The sequence below is a fragment of the Tenebrio molitor genome, chromosome 4, assembly GCF_963966145.1.
Source record: "Tenebrio molitor chromosome 4, icTenMoli1.1, whole genome shotgun sequence".
Classification (NCBI taxonomy): domain Eukaryota; kingdom Metazoa; phylum Arthropoda; class Insecta; order Coleoptera; family Tenebrionidae; genus Tenebrio; species Tenebrio molitor.
In genome coordinates, this window is record NC_091049.1 from 7,132,168 (window position 1) to 7,147,815 (window position 15,648).

A 15,648-nucleotide genomic window follows, 5' to 3' on the forward strand; every position below is an offset into this window, starting at 1 on the left:
CACTGACAGCCGTCCTGTGCTCCTGTGATATTTGACATTCACATTCTCAGTCAAACCGGGTGATCGGGTGATTTTGGATTTTTATTCGGTTGGCAACACATTTACGGCGATTTTATATTGGTACACTTGACTGTTAAATTCAAATATGACAGTTCAAAAGTCTAAATAAATCAAATTGTCATCATTTATTTCTAGAATCTTAACCTTGAAAGTGAATCAACAGACAATCAACTTTGACAATTGACAAATGACTAGGGGACTAAGCGTACCAATTATTCGGGAGTGCCAACCCAAAACCCACTAAATTTGTCTCAATCGGCCGGTATTTTACAGCGATATGTGCACACATGGTGCACATCCAAATAGTTACCATAGAAGTAAAAAAAGTAGACTGTTGGTCAGATTAAAATTAACTTTTTATTAGACTGCAGCGAGGGCAAAGAGTCAGATAAATAAATTCTGACCCCAAATGCAAAAAATGTATTTTCCTACTTTATCGCGTATGTTTCCGAACGAAATTTAAAATTCAAATTTAGACATTGACAATTCATTGTGGCGTATGCGCCCTCTACCGCAAATCTGATAACCAAGCTCGTTGACGTCATCACCGTGAATTATTCAAATTTAGCGACCGTTACAATTTTCATTTAAGTGTTTTTATGGATTTTTGTTATCATTTTAAATTTCCTTCTATACAGGACACAGAAATAATATCTGCGTATCTAGACGGTGTCCTAAGAAATATGTAGTAAGATCTGACTGTGAACAAATTTTAAGATTTTTTTCATTGCACTTTAATTAATTGTTCTTAAAGAAATGTAATAAACGAACAGGAAATCTGAATAATTAATTGAATTGAATTTGAATAGCCTTAATTTTATTTTTTTCCGTGAAGGTATGACGTCACCACTTCTCAACAATTACAGATTTTGCAGTTTTTCTAAATTCTTGTTATATTCACGTTCCATTCCGTTCAGATTATCATTCGTTTGCAATTTGATTCGTCTGTGCGAAACAGGAATCGACTCGTTGATTGCTTCACACGCGCGATTTGACACTACACCTAATTTGGCGATTTTTTCGCCCCAGTTCTGGCACCCCTGCCGGCGCTCAACAAAAATTAATCGAATCCGGAAGGCCGCCCGCCCCTCTTTTAATATCCGGAGCCCGGATTCCCGTCAGATGTTGGGTACAGAGTAGCTATATGAAGTTAGGAACAAAGACGCCTTCGATTTTTGTTCTTCATCCAATAACCGTCACCTGTCGTTGCGAAAGACAACGGTAATGGCGCCGTTTCGTCATGCAAATGGTGCCTTGTTTTCGTGTGAATTGGTGCGTTGATTGGGCCATCGAACGACGCTTTCCCAACGTCAAAATGTCGAGCGATCGCTAATCGCCCCCCTTAGTTACGCAACTCCATTAAACTTCAACTGGAAAAGTTGATTGTCTTGCTAAAAGGAGCGGGGGGTAGAGTGTCATCAGGGTCTTAAATTTTAGTTCAGGGGTGTAGACAGGTGGCGCCACACACGCGGTCTTTCAAGGTTGGTAGAACTAAGATGCGTTTAGGAGGTTGCCTCGTTCCCATTCAAAACAATAATTTCATTTTTCCCCCCGCATTCCAGTTCTACCAACCTTGCGGCCTTTTAAAATTATGTTGTCTAGACAAATCAATTCAGAACATTTGTGATTGTAACATGATGACGTTACAAACGTCAAATACTCAAATTGGGCATTTAAAGTCCAAATGCATGAATATTTCCGAAATATGCCATCGCTTTGAATCTAGTTTCCGTAGTGTGCTCATAGGTGTCGTTGAAAATGCGCCATTTTTGAATGAGCTGTCAAGCAATGACATTTTCTGTTCGTTGCAGGTGGATCTGAGCGAGAAGCCGTCGTTCTGGAAGGCGCTCAAACCCCCGGCCAAAGACAAGTGCGGCGAACTCCTCACCTCCCTCTGCTACCACCCCAGCAACAGCATTCTAACGTTGACATTGCTCAAAGCTAGGAACCTCAAAGCCAAAGACATTAACGGCAAATCTGGTCAGTTTGGTGGCGATTCGCAACGACGATTGTACTAAATGAAACGTTGCAGATCCGTACGTCAAAGTGTGGCTGCAGTTCGGCGACAAACGCATCGAGAAGCGCAAGACGCCGGTGTTCAAGTGCACCCTCAACCCCGTCTTCAACGACACGTTCTCCTTCAACGTACCCTGGGAGAAGATCAGGGAGTGCTCGCTGGACGTGATGGTCATGGATTTCGATAACATCGGCAGGAACGAGCTCATCGGCAGGATCCTGCTAGCCGGTAATGGCCGCATTAAAGTTGCAAGAGCGCCGGTTCGGGTCAACGATAGAGGGCGCTTCGTTTATCCCCGCAGACCAGTAACACGCCTGCCAACCGTTTCCTTTTTTAACCAAATTTTAAAAACGAATGCATCCGACCTTTCTAAAAATTGTACTAAGTTAATGAACATTGGGTTTACGTGAGACGCAAAACTGTAACCATAAACATTTCAAAATTGGTTGGGTGTCCTTGCGAACAAAGATCGATGCACCCAACCACATAAAGTACTAGAATTTACAAGTTGAAAGATTGCACGTCCGATATATTCTGGATTTATTGCATTTTGCAGAAAATTCGTTAAGGGATGAACGTTAAATATTTAAGTACGGAGTTTATTCAGGGAAATTAGTTTCGAAAGTAGACTTTACCGTTTACCTTGGCTTGAGCAACGAAATGAGTTCGTTTGTTTTTGTTTGTTGCAGGAAAGAACGGGTCCGGCGCGTCCGAGACCAAGCACTGGCAGGACATGATAACCAAGCCGCGCCAGACCATAGTCCAGTGGCACAGACTCAAGCCGGAGTAAGGGGGCGGCACACGATCCGACGACCTTCACCTTTCGGTTCCCCATTTCAAAATTCCCGCGTTCTACACGACAATAAATTTTGATTTGCGCCACCCGGTTTCGGTTCGTTAAGGCACGATCGTCGGACGAAAACACTCGGACTGCAGAGAGCAAACGACAAGTATTTTTTGTGATACCTTAAAATGTAGCGTAAATACTGTTGTACATGTGAATATTATTAGCCGTAGGGCGCGGCGCGACCGCCAGACGGCGCCGCTCGCGCGCGCCAAATTCAAAAATTCTTTTCGACAAATTATACGTTTACAAGTATAACGACAGACACGCTTCACATAAATCCACGTGTATAGAATATTTTTAGGGTAACCATCAATGACAAAGAGGATCAAATTTCGCGCTGGACGTCGCCGTCTTTCTGTGTGTACTGCTTACAAATAGCGATAGTTTCGATATACTTGTATTTTCATATCGATTGTTGTTGTTACTGTAGAGACAACGTCGGTGTGTGGCAATTTACGGGACAACCTTCGATGTTTATCTGTTGTACAATATCTCTAACTGGGACTGGTCATCGAGGGGGCCGCCCCCCGAGTCGGGTGATTCGTGTAGATTAAAAAAAAATCAACAAACTTAAAAAAAAGATAAACTGTAGTGCCTGAATGAAACGTATCGTTATTGCGAGTACCTTTAACAGAGTATATTTCATTATTTTTGTGTGCTACCCCCGCCCCCTTGTTGTAAAGTATCTGATTCGTTTCTCGGTCACTTGATTGTAGCGCAATTTCACGGCTCGACTGTTCGGTGGAGGGACCACCGCTAGAGGGCGCCAACACGTGACACTTGCAGATTCATTGACGATTAAGTTTGATTTATATTTTATATAAAAATGTTGCTAATGTAAGTTTAATAACTGTATGTTTAATGTAAAACTTCAGTGAATGTTGTTCAACAACATGTTTTAATGTATGTAAATATATGTTAGATCTTAGCCGATTCAAGTACAGTGTAGAGAGTATTAATTAGACATTAATAAACGTATTTCATTTAATTTACTCACTTACCTTTTAATATTCGCCTTCGACAAAGAAAAAATTTTAGAAAACATCAATTAAAATTTTATTCACTTCAAACTAAAAATAAATTATAAATAAGTTATTTTCTAAAAAAAACAATGCAAGTATACATTAATTTCTTGCGTCTAGAAAAAAAAAATCGACACTTTCTGGTCCGGCGTCGAGTTTTTTTCTTAGACAGATCTGATGGTTAAACAATTGCGTACACGTCTCCTATAAATATAGGTATAATATAAATAAATAAATTTATACTATGGCGACTGTGTCAATAAGCACAGTCCTCTTCTTCTAGTCATATAAAAAATAAATATAGAACTTTGTAAATAAAATAACACTTCAATTAACCGAATAAGAGGAGAAAAAAAAAACACAATTCAGTCAAGCGAGGAAAAACTGAACAAAAAGAGAGAAAATTGACAGAAAGAAAAAGAAAAAAAAACAACCAAAACAAAGACTGTCGCTGCGAAAAAAACACAACTCCACATCACGACTCCGCCCCATCAACAATAGAACGGATTCTGAAGGTAGTTGTCGCCTGCCCCCATGTTTCTCACGTTATTCGAGTGGTAATTTTGGAATCGGGAGCGGCTTTGCAAGTTATCCGGCGGCGGCATTTTCCTGAAGGGCACCGCCCCCCTAAACGGCATGAAACCTAGGAGTCCAAAAAGCGAATTATGAGTGACCGGATGGAAGTCGCGATTAAGTCGTCTTTAATCCCGACTTCGGCCCTCAGAACCGACGTCTCTTACCCCTGTTGTGCATCGACATGCCCCAATTGTCCAGGTACTGGGCCTTCTGTCTGCCGTGGTCCTCCGCCACCCTAACGCTGAGGGGCAGCATCGCGTTCTCCAGGAGTTTGCCGTCGAGGTCGGCGATCGCCGCCTGGGCCTCGTCGCCTTTCGAGAATCTACAAAAATCGGGTGGGGTTAGATCGGCGGGGCGTGCGGGTGCGGTGTGGTGGGCAACCTGACGAAGGCCACCCCCCGGGGCATGCCGGTGATCTTGTCTTTCAGCACCGACTTCTGGACGATCTCGCCGTAGTTGCAGAACAAGTTGTGGACGTCCTCCTCGGTCACGTCTTTCGGGAGGTTCGTTATGTAGAGGTTGGAGGCTTTCATGTCGGCGCCCGGGGGGCGCGAGTACGACACTTTCAGCCGTTTGTTCCTGCAAACGAGACGCTGCTGTCACAGTGGGGACGGTAATGACCGCAAATCAAAATTCGATCGCGGTTTTTCGCTGATTTTAGAGATAACGATCGAACCGACGGGGTGCACCGTCGAAGGAATGCTGCCGCGACAACAAACTTTGGCTCGAGTACGACCGAAAATGTGAAAAGCGAATCTCCAACTTTTATCTGAAATAATTTAAATGAAACTGATATTCGCTCGGCTTCCATAACAAGAAAACAAATTGTTGAAACCGCATTGCACAACTTTTTAACAGATGTTTTGATGCGAAGAATGTTTAGAAAAAAAAGAAACTTTTTTATTTATTAATTGAGTAATTTGGATACCGGGTGATCAAAAGGGACTGTTTGAGTTGGCAATACAATTATTAAGAGCATTTTGTTATTCGGCTGTTTGCAAAACTGCAACCGGATACGTCTTTTGACAGATATTTGATGTGAAATCAACAGCGACAAAATTGTAGGTTATGTATGTATAAAAATCAACGGTATAAAAAAAGAAAAAAACAATGTGAACTGTTAATAATTGTCAGTGTGAAGTCGTCGACAACCAGAAGTTACTCCAGTTATACCATTTAAAGTAAAAATCAGTACTGCCAACTCAAACAGTTCTTTTTGGTCACGCTACATTTTGATGTTGTTCGTCTTAAATACGTTAAATAAAATTTTGACAAAAACATGTTTTTGGATTTATGACAACTGCATAGATTAACTTCAAGTTGTTTGTGTTGAATAAAAAAAATTCTGATAAACGTTTTGATGGGATAGATGATGCTTTATCAGATAATGAGATAAGTCATGCCAAAACCAAATAACCACCACCTGTTGAATTAAGTTGGTGAAAACAAAATTACACTAGTGTACTAATGGTAATTTTGATATTACTAGGATGCTAGACCAATCAAAACTAATTAGACAACGAAAGCTCCACCGTGTTTGGACAAATTTCTTTAGAAAGAAGTTATACTACGGTATAACAGCACATAATAGTGGTGATAAATATTAAGCAATAAGTAGCAAATAATGAAAATATAGTCTCAAAATGTGTATTTCCTGGTTACCCTCGAAGTGCAACAGAAACTAGGGCAAACTGCTTTGTAAGGTTGGTATTAAATGACGTAAGACAGAAGGAAACATCAATTCGCTTTAAACAAAATGAGCATTTCGTCACATTTGTAATTGTAATATTAATTCTCATGAACACAATAAATAAGTAATTTTATTATCAAAGAAATAAGAATACAATTCAAAACGGTAAGAGCAATAACAAGGCCCTGAAAATAATAATAATTATTGTTTGTCAGGTGAACAAAAATAAAAAGTAATTATTTGACAAAATTATAGCAGAAACAGAAATTACAGAAAAAATGATGGGCTAAGCATAAACCGACGCTATAAATATTAATAATCTAGTAATCGGCGCGGAAAGTGTCACCAACCGAATAGGAAAAAAGTTACTAATGCTGAATTAATTACTTTTCAAATATTATTTTTAAATATTTTCATTAATGTCATCGGAAACCGACTTATCGCGGAATCAGGCGATTCAAAATCAAAGAAATTCCTTTTCGAGAGGATTTCCCTTGCCATTCAACGTGGAAACGCTGCAAGCATTCGGGGCACTTTTCCAGATTCCGCAATATTATCGGAAATTTTTGTATTATAAAACAAAAATGTTTATGTAATTATGTTATAATATAATTCATTTATTAACTTTTTTGAATTATTCCTTACAAAATGTATTATACTATTTCGGAAGATATTTCCCGCATTTGCACTAATGGAGCACGACCGCAAGGAGTAGGGAATGCTGCAAACAAAGTGCTCACAAGGGAAATTTACCTTCCCGCATACGTTAGGTAACAGTTATTTTCATATGAGCAGCGCTTTCAGATCACTTTTCAGGTATGAGGCCGAAGTTTGAAGCACGAGGCATCAGCCGAGTGATGTAAAACAGACCGAATACCTGAAAACTGACAGCGCACGAATATTAAATAACGTTTTTCGTGTTCGTTTGGGCAAAGTTTTAAAAAAACCTTAATTGTAAATGTTGGGATTATCTTTGACAGATGTTAAGTTACGGCCGGTTTCATAATCCGACCCTAAAGACTCCTTTAATAAAATGCGCCTTTAAGGTAAATGCGACTTTAAATCTAAAATAAAGGAGACTGCATTTCATAAAAACGGACTATCGAAACATTAGTTAAAATTTGCATTAGTTCGAAAACGAATCATTCACCGTGTGTACGTAGTCATTTTCCTAGGGAATTCTAGGGAATTTTACAGTAAACGTTTGAAAGTTTTGGTAACTCGCAACTGTTTCCCTCGGACTTTGAATTGTATTTCGAGTAGGTATTTTAATTTTTGTTTACATTCTGCATTTTACATTTTGCTAGTGGAGCAGCGCCAAATTAAAACATCCGATTAATAAAAGATTGCGACCAAAAATGCCAAATCCAACCTTTCAAGTGAAGGAGGAATTTTATAAATCTAAAACAAAACTTGTATAAAATAAGATCCTACACTTAAAGAGAAGAGAGGAAAGAGAAGAACATGAAAGGAAAAAACTGTTACCTATTAGACTTAGATTGAATTAGCAAGAAAACAATTGAGCAATAAAAACTAATGAATTCATGGAATATCTTTATTTTCTGAATACCTATAAGTTTCCGAAATGTTGATTTAATTATTCGGTAAGTACCTACTAATTCACAAAAAAAAAACAGCAATTTGTGGCAATGCACTAGCCTAGCGAAATGTCACTTGTCATGTAATTGAGGTTATGTTCCCCATTTAAATCCACCTTTAACGAGATAAAAGGCCGACAACGAGCTTTTAAAGTTAAAGGGGGTTTTAAGGATTTAAAGACTGACAAAACTTTTTCTGACAGTTCCCATTTTTTTTTAAGCCAACCGTACAAACTAATCACAACTACCTTATTGCAGATGAAAGAAGGATAAAATTTGAGAATGAAAAGAACCTTGGTCAATTTTAGACTCGATTTTATTTTCACCGTATTCCGTGTCATCGAGTCGTTTATGGATGGGACGGTGAAAGAACAACGGCTTCGTACGAAAAACGTTAACGCAAAAAAAAACTAAACACGGCAAAAACCCAGGCGGATAGATCTTGCAAAAACTTACTGACATAATTTAGTCACGTCCTTCACCGGCATGCGGCGGCCGTGGTTACAATTTATTAGAAAGTGAATTTCCCGTAATTATCGTTAAAAATGGTGAAGTACACTAATCCGGAGTTAACAGACATGGTGCTCATCTACTGGGAAGCTTTATCAAATGCTGATGCAACCAGGCGTTTGTATGTAGGTACATGAAGAGATTTCCCGGTCGCCAAGTTCCCTGTCCACGTACCTTTGTGAATGCTGTCCAGCATTTAATTGATTATGGTACTTTTAGTCCTGCCCTGTTGACGAAGAACCGAACGTTAGTTGCCGGCGACTTGCATTACGAATTGACGTTTCCAGTTTTACAATTTGGAGAACGCTGCACGAACAGGGATTACATCCTTATCATCTTCGACGCGTCCAACACTTAAAATCAGAAGATCCACCATTTTGTCAATGGCTTCTTCAATAAGTCATAACTGACCAGTTTTATCGCCAGCTCGTTCACCGGACTTAAACCCTTGTGACTTTTTTAATGTGGCCATTTAAAACAGATTGTGTATGAGACTCCAGATGACACCGAGGCAATTCGATACAATTCTGACATATTGATGAGAACTCAAGCTTCTGTGGCACGCAAGAGCGTGCATCGATTACGGAGGGCGTCATTTCGAACATTTAATTTAAAGGTTACTGCCCTTGATCAAGTGTGGTGCGTAACTTCAATGTCACTCTCACTTACTACGAATAAAGAATTGGTTTTTGCTTGACTATCTAAGTTTTTACCTTCTTTCGCTCTTAATGTACGCAAGGAGACATTGGCGGGTACTACGGTGTGATCAAGAATGACTGCGTCTGTTGGTAAAAATGAAATTTGGCAAATTTGAAATTTACCATCAAAGGTTAATTTTTGTAATAGCATAAACATAACCGGCATAACCAAAAATGGTTTTAATGTCGTCTCAAGTTAAAAAATTCAGTCAGTGCGAATTACGAGACAAAAAACACCAGTACTTTTCAATTGTTTCATTGCCAACAGACTCAGTCATTGTTGATCACGCTGTAGAATTTACGATCAAACTAATTAAAATTTTATGTGGGTTTAGAAAGATTTTTCGAAAAAATGGTAAATAGAAAAGTAATTTGTTTTGATGAGTTCTATCACCGTTTAAATTTTTTTAACGCATTTCAATAACATACTGTATAAACATGGATTATACACACGATTAATTGTTATCTTAGCGTATTGAAAAATGTAGAAGCACAATTTTCTATCACTCACACAATTAAATAAACTCGGTATTTTCCGTAAATCATGTTTGAATTCGCGCACCGATGATAGGAGCGCGTCCTGCCACGCGGTGTCACTCGTTGATTTATTGTGTATTTGGAAAATACCGTGCGATCAACAATTACTTAGATAAGGGGCGGCTATGACTTTGACAGCCTCAAATTTTTCGTTTTGCTAACTCAACTAATAAACGTCAAACAACTGTCACTATTAATCAAATTAATGGTGTTTTCAATAACAGAGAATGGACATACAGTACTGTTGCCTGTTTGGCCGAGTTTCGGCAAAATTTTCCAAATTTAAATTGAAACAGGTATAGTTTGTCCAGCGAGAGATTGGTTGACATAAAAATCACTAAATCTACGCAGAGAAAATACCGAGTGACTATAAATGATTGAAGCAAAATAGTGGATTGACAACACTGATGCAGTTGGTAGTGCAAATCTTCTCGTGCATCATCTGTCAATCATTTCTATCTAGGTTAGGTTAAATCAGGAAGTACATTGGCGTTGGAAAAAAAAATAGATTGTTTTGACGTCTGTTTCAATTTTGAAAATTGCGTGTGTCATGCCAACGATGTTGCCAACTAAAGATTTCAAATGTGTTACCAACATAACAAAATAATTTTCAATCATTGATAGTCACTCGGTACTACCGAGTGACTATAAATGATTGAAGCAAAATAGTGGATTGGCAACACTGATGCAGTTGGTAGTGCAAATTTTCTCGTGCATCATCTGTCAATCATTTCTATTTAGGTTAGGTTAAGTCACGAAATACATTCGCGTTGGAAAAAAAATTAGATTTTTTTGACGTTTTTTGACGCAATTTTGTAAATTGCGTGTGTCATGCCAACGATGTTGCCAACTAAAGATTTCAAATGTGTTACCAACATAACGAAATAATTTTCAATCATTGATAGTCACTCGGTATAATCTGTTTCAAAATCAAAAATCCACCACCTGTTGAATTATGTTGGCAGAAAAAAAGAAATCCCTAGAAAAAGTTTAATTTTTTGAGTTGGCTCAACCTCCCGCCAAAATTTGACATTGAACTGTTGAGTTTATTTATGAAACACAAAATAATTATTATGTACAAAAAGGTTTTAGCTACCATATCATACTTTTTGAGTGAAATAATAAAATGAGAATAAAAAACACGATGAACTACGACCAAAACGACTGTCCAACAGTTTTCTTTCATAACCCCACTTTTTTCTGACACTTGCAGACACTAAAAACAAAAGTTGGCGACGTTGTCGGTTGTATTTTCGAGGTAGAATGCACTGTTGGTGGATTTTTAATTTTGAAACAGATTATTCCATCCTGGTTCCTAGGGGCGTTTTTCGATTGATAATTCAGACAATTGGCTGCACTTTTATTGTCAAAATTGCCGTTATCTGCGTTTAAATAAATTTGCTTTGTTAACAAAATGTTTCTGGAGTGAAAATACCGGGTGATCAAAAGGGACTGTTTAAGTTGGCAGTACAATTAAGAAAATTTTATATTTCGGTTATTTATAACACTGCAACCGGGTATGTTTTGTTGGTTTATTTGACAAATATCTGATGTAGGTATAGCATTAACAACGACAAGCCATCAACAACCGAAAGTTACTCCTGTTATACAATTTAAAATACAATTCAGTGTTACCAACTTAAACAGTCCTATTTGATCACCCCGTAAAATATAAATATTATTTTAACTACAGAGTGATCAACAAGAATCCAAATCAGAGCAAGCGTTGCAAATTATCGGTCACGTCGTAGCAAAATCATATGCACATAAGCGGTGAAAACATGGGCGTAGACAATTTATGGTCTCAAACGCTATTTAATAAAAAATGATACCTTATGAATTTTAGACGTTGGAATTATAATTGTGCATTTATTATTATTATAAGATAAGGGAAACAATTTATAAGATTAACAAGAGCAACATTTCACATTTGTAAGAGTAAGTAAATTATCATCTTTATTGCCAAACGCGACGCCACTGGTACGGAGATGCTTCGTTGAAATGTCACATTTCAAAATTCAAGGTTGTTGTTGTTGATAATTTAAGTGATTTAACCTAGAAAACAAATCTTCGATTTCGGCAAAGTTTACAGACGTTTATTGAAGTTGTAAGCAATAATTATCCCAGAATAAGTTGTAAAATGGGTTTTACCATTAAAGAGAAGGCATTTTTATTAGATTATTTTCGAAAGAGGGTGAAACAAGAAAATGAAGATTGGCCTTACTTTGTACCCCCTTACACCGAAGAATTTCAAGCCAGATGTCCGAACCTGATGGTATTGGTTATGAATAAGTTTATCAATGTCTTTAAATTATAGTGCCTAATTTTAGCACATCATAATCCATCATTAAGAAGAAGTCAGGTCAGTCCTTAGTTCAAATTTTAGAAATGGTGCAAAATGTTCGACAAATTATCAAGGAACATCCCTCAACTTTCATAAGGCGTTTAAGACAGCAAGTTAAATTGTGTTATGGCACTTATCAGAAAATTTTTAAGAAGGATATTAATTTGTTTCCCTTTGTGTATTACCCATTACCCTAAACAAATTGACAGATTCATAAGGGTTTTTGAAATTATGAGAGGCGAGTTTGATTCTGTCTGGACCACAATGGAGAACATTTTGAGCAGTTTTTGTGAAAACTTATTTTTTGACCTTGGAGTAATTTAAATGTTTTAAACATTGCTAGAAAAATACGAGTAAGTTCTCAATTACCCAAAAATTAGAGAATAATAAATAACTTTTACACTTTTCTTACAGAAAACAACAAAACAAAGAATTGTGAAAAATAATTATTTTTAAAATTTTGTAACTCAAGATTGTGCCTTATGAAGGAATTTTGTGTAACTGTGTGTTTTTTCCTTAATCAATAATAAATAATAATTAATTATAACTTGCTTTTAAATGTATTATTCATGAATTACAAAAAATTTATAAAGGCAATTAATAATAGATTTTTGAGAGGTAGGCAACCAACAAAACGAGTGCACAGCAAGTAAATAAAAGCGGCTGATCCTCGTTAGAAATACGTTTCGATAAAACAAAAGATGAGGTAGCACTCTTGATTTGGTTTCTTGTTGATCACTCTGTATTTACATTTGCTTGCATTAACTTCACAAATTTTGTGGAAACCAGGCTGCCAACTCAAATCTAACTCTCAAACACTCCCCTAGGAACAAGGATCCAGTCTACTTTCTCTTATATACCACTCTAGTACTACCTAAAGTCCATTAAAAAATCGGAAAACCGCCACCTGTTGCTTTAGGTTGGTAAAATTTAAAAAAACCTTAGGTAGTTATTTTTTCATACTATGTTGGTAACTATAAATTAGGACATTTATTTGATTCAAAATCAAATTCAATTGCTTTGAATTTCGTTCAAATTGTTTTATTATTGCTCAGCACGTTTCATTTATTTATTCATTCTTATTATTTTTACTTAAACATGCCCAGAATAGAATTCACACGAACCCCCGATAAATTTGAGTAATTTGACATTTAATAAACACTTAACCTCAAAATTACAATTCTCACCAAATTTACACTAGACAGCGTTGCCGATAGTTATTTATCGAGAAAAATGCGACGTTGGTAGTTTTTTGATTTTTGAATGGACTTTAGCGTAAATAATTATTTGTTTATTTATTTATTTGCCTTCCAGCAGTAACATTTTTTGCTCTGAAATTATGCTCTAATTAATGTATTCTAGTGTATTTTGTAGTGTTACGTTATAAGCCTACAATTTAAAATCTCACAATCTCTGGCTGGACGAAATCTATATGCAACCAAAAATACTTCCATGCATCCAGAGCATCTGAAAGTCTAGATTCACACATACGTCCAGTATGTCACAAAGGCTTCTTTGATCTAAACAATTGTTGATCGCACGGTATTTTAACGATTTGTTTTTGTAGGCTAATGAAATACATAATAGTTTTCAAGGATTCCAAACCGGTTTGCAATTAGTTACTGTGTCTATTACTATTTTCTTAATTATTTATGTTGTATCAATTAAATTAACTGCATTTTAAAAAAAATTGAAATTCCTTCTTCCGATTCAGGTTAATTACATTTTATTCTTGTTTGTGATTTTGTTCGAGTTTTGTGGTTACGTACTATAAAGTTGCTACGCCAATTGGAAAATACACTGCATAATGTCATGCTTATCTTTTAAAACCTTTTTTTTTTACCGAAAATCGTACGACACTCATTAATGACCAATAGAAAAATTAGTTCACGAGCCATAACCATGGCAACAAAAAAATTTCTTGGAAATTTTTTGTAGGTAGACCAACCTAACTGTGATTAATAAGTGGAAATTTTTTCAGCCAATCAAAATCATTTATTTTGTTGTTGTCTTGGTTAGGGCTCGTGAACTAATTTTTCTATTGGTCTTTAATGAGTGTCGTACGATTTAAAAATTTATAATTTAAGAAGCATAATGTCCGTGTCGTTGCGATTTTCTTACCGAATATGCCCTCGTGCATTGATTAATATCCGGAAATTTTATTCTCATGCATTTCCAAAACGTAATTAATACGTTTTAGAAATGCATTCGAAAAAATTTCCGGAAATAATCAATGCACTAGGGATATTATAAGTGAAAACATCATTCCCGTTTAGGAATAATCAAATCTGAGATTCTTCAACAGTCTTATGCTACTTCTTTGAAAGACTATTCTTCAAACGTAATCGTGTTTGTTCCAACATTTAAATAAATTATTTTTCAAAAATTAAACGTTCATTTTAACGACGTTTACAGTTCAATTTAACGAATTAACATCAAACCTCACCGTCGAGAAAAGCAAAAAATTTCTTCTCAAAAATAAAAACCGTCAATGCCAAAAATTCTATGGTTTTTACTTACTGAACGGAGAATCGGGAATATATTTACAAACATTATGATTCACTCAGAGACGTCACAGTCCAAATAATATGTAATTCCATTTCTATCACTTGAGTCACACAGACAGATAAGACTTTATCAGAAATTACAATCTGACGTTATACAGGTGGTATTTGAGTTGATGAAAACGCGGTACAAAGAAACGAGGCATTATTGCACAGAACATGACGTTATAGAACACATTTTCTATACAACAAAAATAAAAGTTTTATCAAACACGTTGTACATTAAAATAAGTACATATTGTGTGTCGAATGAGAAAAATCTGACGACTATCTTATTATCTCAACTTTTTGGAACAGCAATAAATGAAAAAGCAATTGGGGGCCTGGTGGCGTCTAAAGCGCCACCTACATCAAAAAATCACTACCTCAACTGAAGACACCTCAGTGTCGTAAGACAACAAAGCGAAAAACTGGAATTAACATGATTAAACTTACCTCAATTTTCATTAAAAAAAGTCTGGGTCAATCAAAGTTGAAATGTTGTTTTGATGAAAAACTAACCTCAATCTTTTCTGTTTGTTTCTTGTTTTTGTACTTTTTACCACTTGCACCAATCAACCAGTTGATTAAGAGATCGGGTGACATTTTTCGCGACAACTCGCCACTGCAACCTACCCTGAGTACGACTTACTTGTAATTCAATCCATTTATCTGTTGGATGGCCTTGGCAGCGTCCTCCTCTGTGAAATACTTGACGAACCCGAACCCGAAACTGTAGCCTGTGTTATAGTCCCGCATAATCTTGATGCTCTCCACCCTCCCGATGGGGGTGAAGATGAGTGCCAGGTCCTCTTCAGTGGAGAACTGGGGTATGTAATTGACGATGAGCTTCGTCTTGTCGCACTCGGCCTGATCTCCTGCGCCCACATTTCCGTCGCTCTTGGCCCCGTTGGCATTTTCTTGTTGCATCTTTTCAAAAACTACAACAAAATGGCCATGTGTCAATTTGGAGGTTAGGGACGCCGGTGCAACGCACCGAATCGTCCTGGGATGACAACGAATCGCCGAAAAAGCGGCGGACTGCCCTGTTGCGAACTGACTTACCTTTGTTTATTGGAAAACTTCAAAAAATAAATAAACGAAAACTAAATTAGCACCCTACAAACTAGATTTTCAGTGCGCATGCGCGGCTCACTGCCAAACTTGCAACCTACAGGGGAGAAAATCACCAGATTGGACCAGTGC

General features: G+C 37.0%; 2 protein-coding genes and 1 long non-coding RNA gene across 8 annotated transcripts in view; 2 read left to right on the forward strand and 1 right to left on the reverse strand.

Moving 5' to 3' along the window:
- The window catches only part of Syt7 (Synaptotagmin 7), a 313,595-nt gene extending 309,679 nt beyond the window's left edge, over nucleotides 1-3,916 (forward strand). For all 5 annotated transcript variants that reach the window (XM_069044670.1, XM_069044668.1, XM_069044669.1 and 2 more), the window contains 3 exons: nucleotides 1,872-2,040; nucleotides 2,093-2,305; nucleotides 2,767-3,916. In XM_069044670.1, the coding sequence (XP_068900771.1) occupies nucleotides 1,872-2,040; nucleotides 2,093-2,305; nucleotides 2,767-2,867 (483 nt within the window). In that variant the 3' untranslated portion in view covers nucleotides 2,868-3,916. The remainder of the gene's footprint in view (nucleotides 1-1,871; nucleotides 2,041-2,092; nucleotides 2,306-2,766) is intronic.
- A 51-nt stretch (nucleotides 3,917-3,967) lies between these two features.
- On the reverse strand, nucleotides 3,968-15,646 carry LOC138128447 (sex-lethal homolog). 2 transcript variants are annotated; one of them, XM_069044695.1, is made up of 5 exons: nucleotides 15,508-15,646; nucleotides 15,095-15,383; nucleotides 4,904-5,101; nucleotides 4,687-4,844; nucleotides 3,968-4,589 (listed from the first exon to the last, which is right to left on the reverse strand). In XM_069044695.1, exons 2-5 carry the CDS (start codon nucleotides 15,370-15,372, stop codon nucleotides 4,438-4,440), a joined length of 786 nt encoding a protein of 261 aa, XP_068900796.1. In that variant the 5' UTR covers nucleotides 15,373-15,383; nucleotides 15,508-15,646; the 3' UTR covers nucleotides 3,968-4,437. The 2 variants fall into 2 exon arrangements, with proteins under 2 accessions (XP_068900796.1, XP_068900797.1); XM_069044696.1 differs by having other exon boundaries at nucleotides 15,440-15,575.
- On the forward strand, nucleotides 11,240-12,446 carry LOC138128462 (uncharacterized). The gene is made up of 3 exons (XR_011158679.1): nucleotides 11,240-11,830; nucleotides 11,886-12,252; nucleotides 12,314-12,446. It is a non-coding gene; the product is annotated as an uncharacterized lncRNA (long non-coding RNA).
- Nucleotides 15,647-15,648: the final 2 nt, after the last annotated feature.

What these genes read in the sequence shown, in the direction of transcription:
- LOC138128447 (XM_069044695.1), bottom strand. Translation starts at nt 15,372, where the DNA reads ATGCAACAAGAAAATGCCAACGGGGCCAAGAGCGACGGAAATGTGGGC. An exon ending in CGGGGGGTGGCCTTCGTCAG is followed by an intron (nt 4,845 to 4,903) that starts GTTGCCCACCAC and finishes CGATTTTTGTAG; the next exon opens with ATTCTCGAAAGGCGACGAGG. An exon ending in CATGTCGATGCACAACAGGG is followed by an intron (nt 4,590 to 4,686) that starts GTAAGAGACGTC and finishes TTGGACTCCTAG; the next exon opens with GTTTCATGCCGTTTAGGGGG.